The sequence below is a fragment of the Phytophthora parasitica genome, assembly GCF_000247585.1.
Source record: "Phytophthora parasitica INRA-310 unplaced genomic scaffold supercont2.23, whole genome shotgun sequence".
Taxonomy (NCBI): domain Eukaryota; phylum Oomycota; class Peronosporomycetes; order Peronosporales; family Peronosporaceae; genus Phytophthora; species Phytophthora nicotianae.
The window spans coordinates 403,430-404,568 of record NW_008649009.1 but is presented as its reverse complement, the minus strand read 5'-3'; the positions used below and the strand labels follow the sequence as shown (position 1 = coordinate 404,568).

Genomic DNA, 1,139 nt, shown 5'->3' with positions numbered 1-1,139 from the left:
CACTAAGCGCTCTAAAATGTTATATCTGTACGGTTATGGCAGTAAAATTACCTACAGAAGGTTCAAACGGTAATGCTTTCGCAGAGATATTATCGCTTTTAAAGTGAGTTGTGTACTGCAAGAACGCGATAATCGCGACCTGAGCGTTTTTGTTTTGTATGCATGTCCCACAGGACAAATTGTCCTGCAAAATTGGTGGAGATTGCTGACTGTCTCCTCTGTATAATGATTCACTATAAGTGAATCCCTACATTGTATTACCGTATTTGAGATCTCACACTACAGAATAATCTCTTTTAACATACCGTAGAAATAGTTCTAAAATGATTTAGACAAAAAATTCCATACTTTGTTGAGCAAAAATTGCATGAAAAGGTCATACAACACCACAACTTCAAGAATATGGTGTATGAAGTACAGTAATGTGCCCCGTTTTCGCAGGGGTACTCCATATATGATTTGCCATCACATTAGGTTTCAGCATAGAAACCTCAGTTTATTTGGCAAGAGAAGCATGATATCCAGAAGTTTATCAAAGGTCTGAGGGCGGTGCAGTACTCTATGAGATTTCAAAGACAGTACTTGAATGATTGCGTCTCTATCCATAAACACTGTATTACATGCGCTCGACTGTTTACGCCTCTTTTTATTTGGAGAATTCATGATTCATGATTCTGTACCCTCTACTACACTTCGCGACAAATAGTTTGGGACACTCACATTCTAGGTCATAACTCGGTTTCTAGGTCGAACTAGAGGCCGCTGTTTAGATATGTATCTCCAATCATAAAGGAGAGTGGAGGGATTGTGCTAACAATCTAGATTTCGAAGTGTGTGCGGGGGTTGGCATACAACTACATCGATTTGGCAGCAGGACAAAACTTAGGGACACAAATTGGCTTGATTTTAGAAAAAGGAAATGTAGCCAAGTTCCTAATAGTCATTTTGTCTCCCTTTTCGCAGGCGACCTTAAAACAGCGAGATGGCATAGAGTCCAGCAGGTCGTGTAATTCTCTCGTTGTCACTGATTCCCAAGCTTGCATGACGGCAACAGTAAGCTCTGCGACTGAATTGTACTGCTTCTCGTGATTTTAGATTTTTCTGGCCAAAGTTGCCCATACATTCTCAATCGGATTAAG

The 1,139-nt window shown here is 40.2% G+C and overlaps 1 protein-coding gene across 1 annotated transcript in view; it reads right to left on the bottom strand.

The window, feature by feature from the left end:
• Positions 1-164, bottom strand: part of PPTG_22790 (hypothetical protein) — a gene marked incomplete at both ends in the record, with an annotated part of 3,018 nt that extends 2,854 nt beyond the window's left edge. Inside the window, one exon of the mRNA XM_008906275.1 lies at positions 140-164. Coding sequence (XP_008904523.1) covers positions 140-164 — 25 coding nt within the window. The remainder of the gene's footprint in view (positions 1-139) is intronic.
• Between the last annotated feature and the right edge of the window lie 975 nt (positions 165-1,139).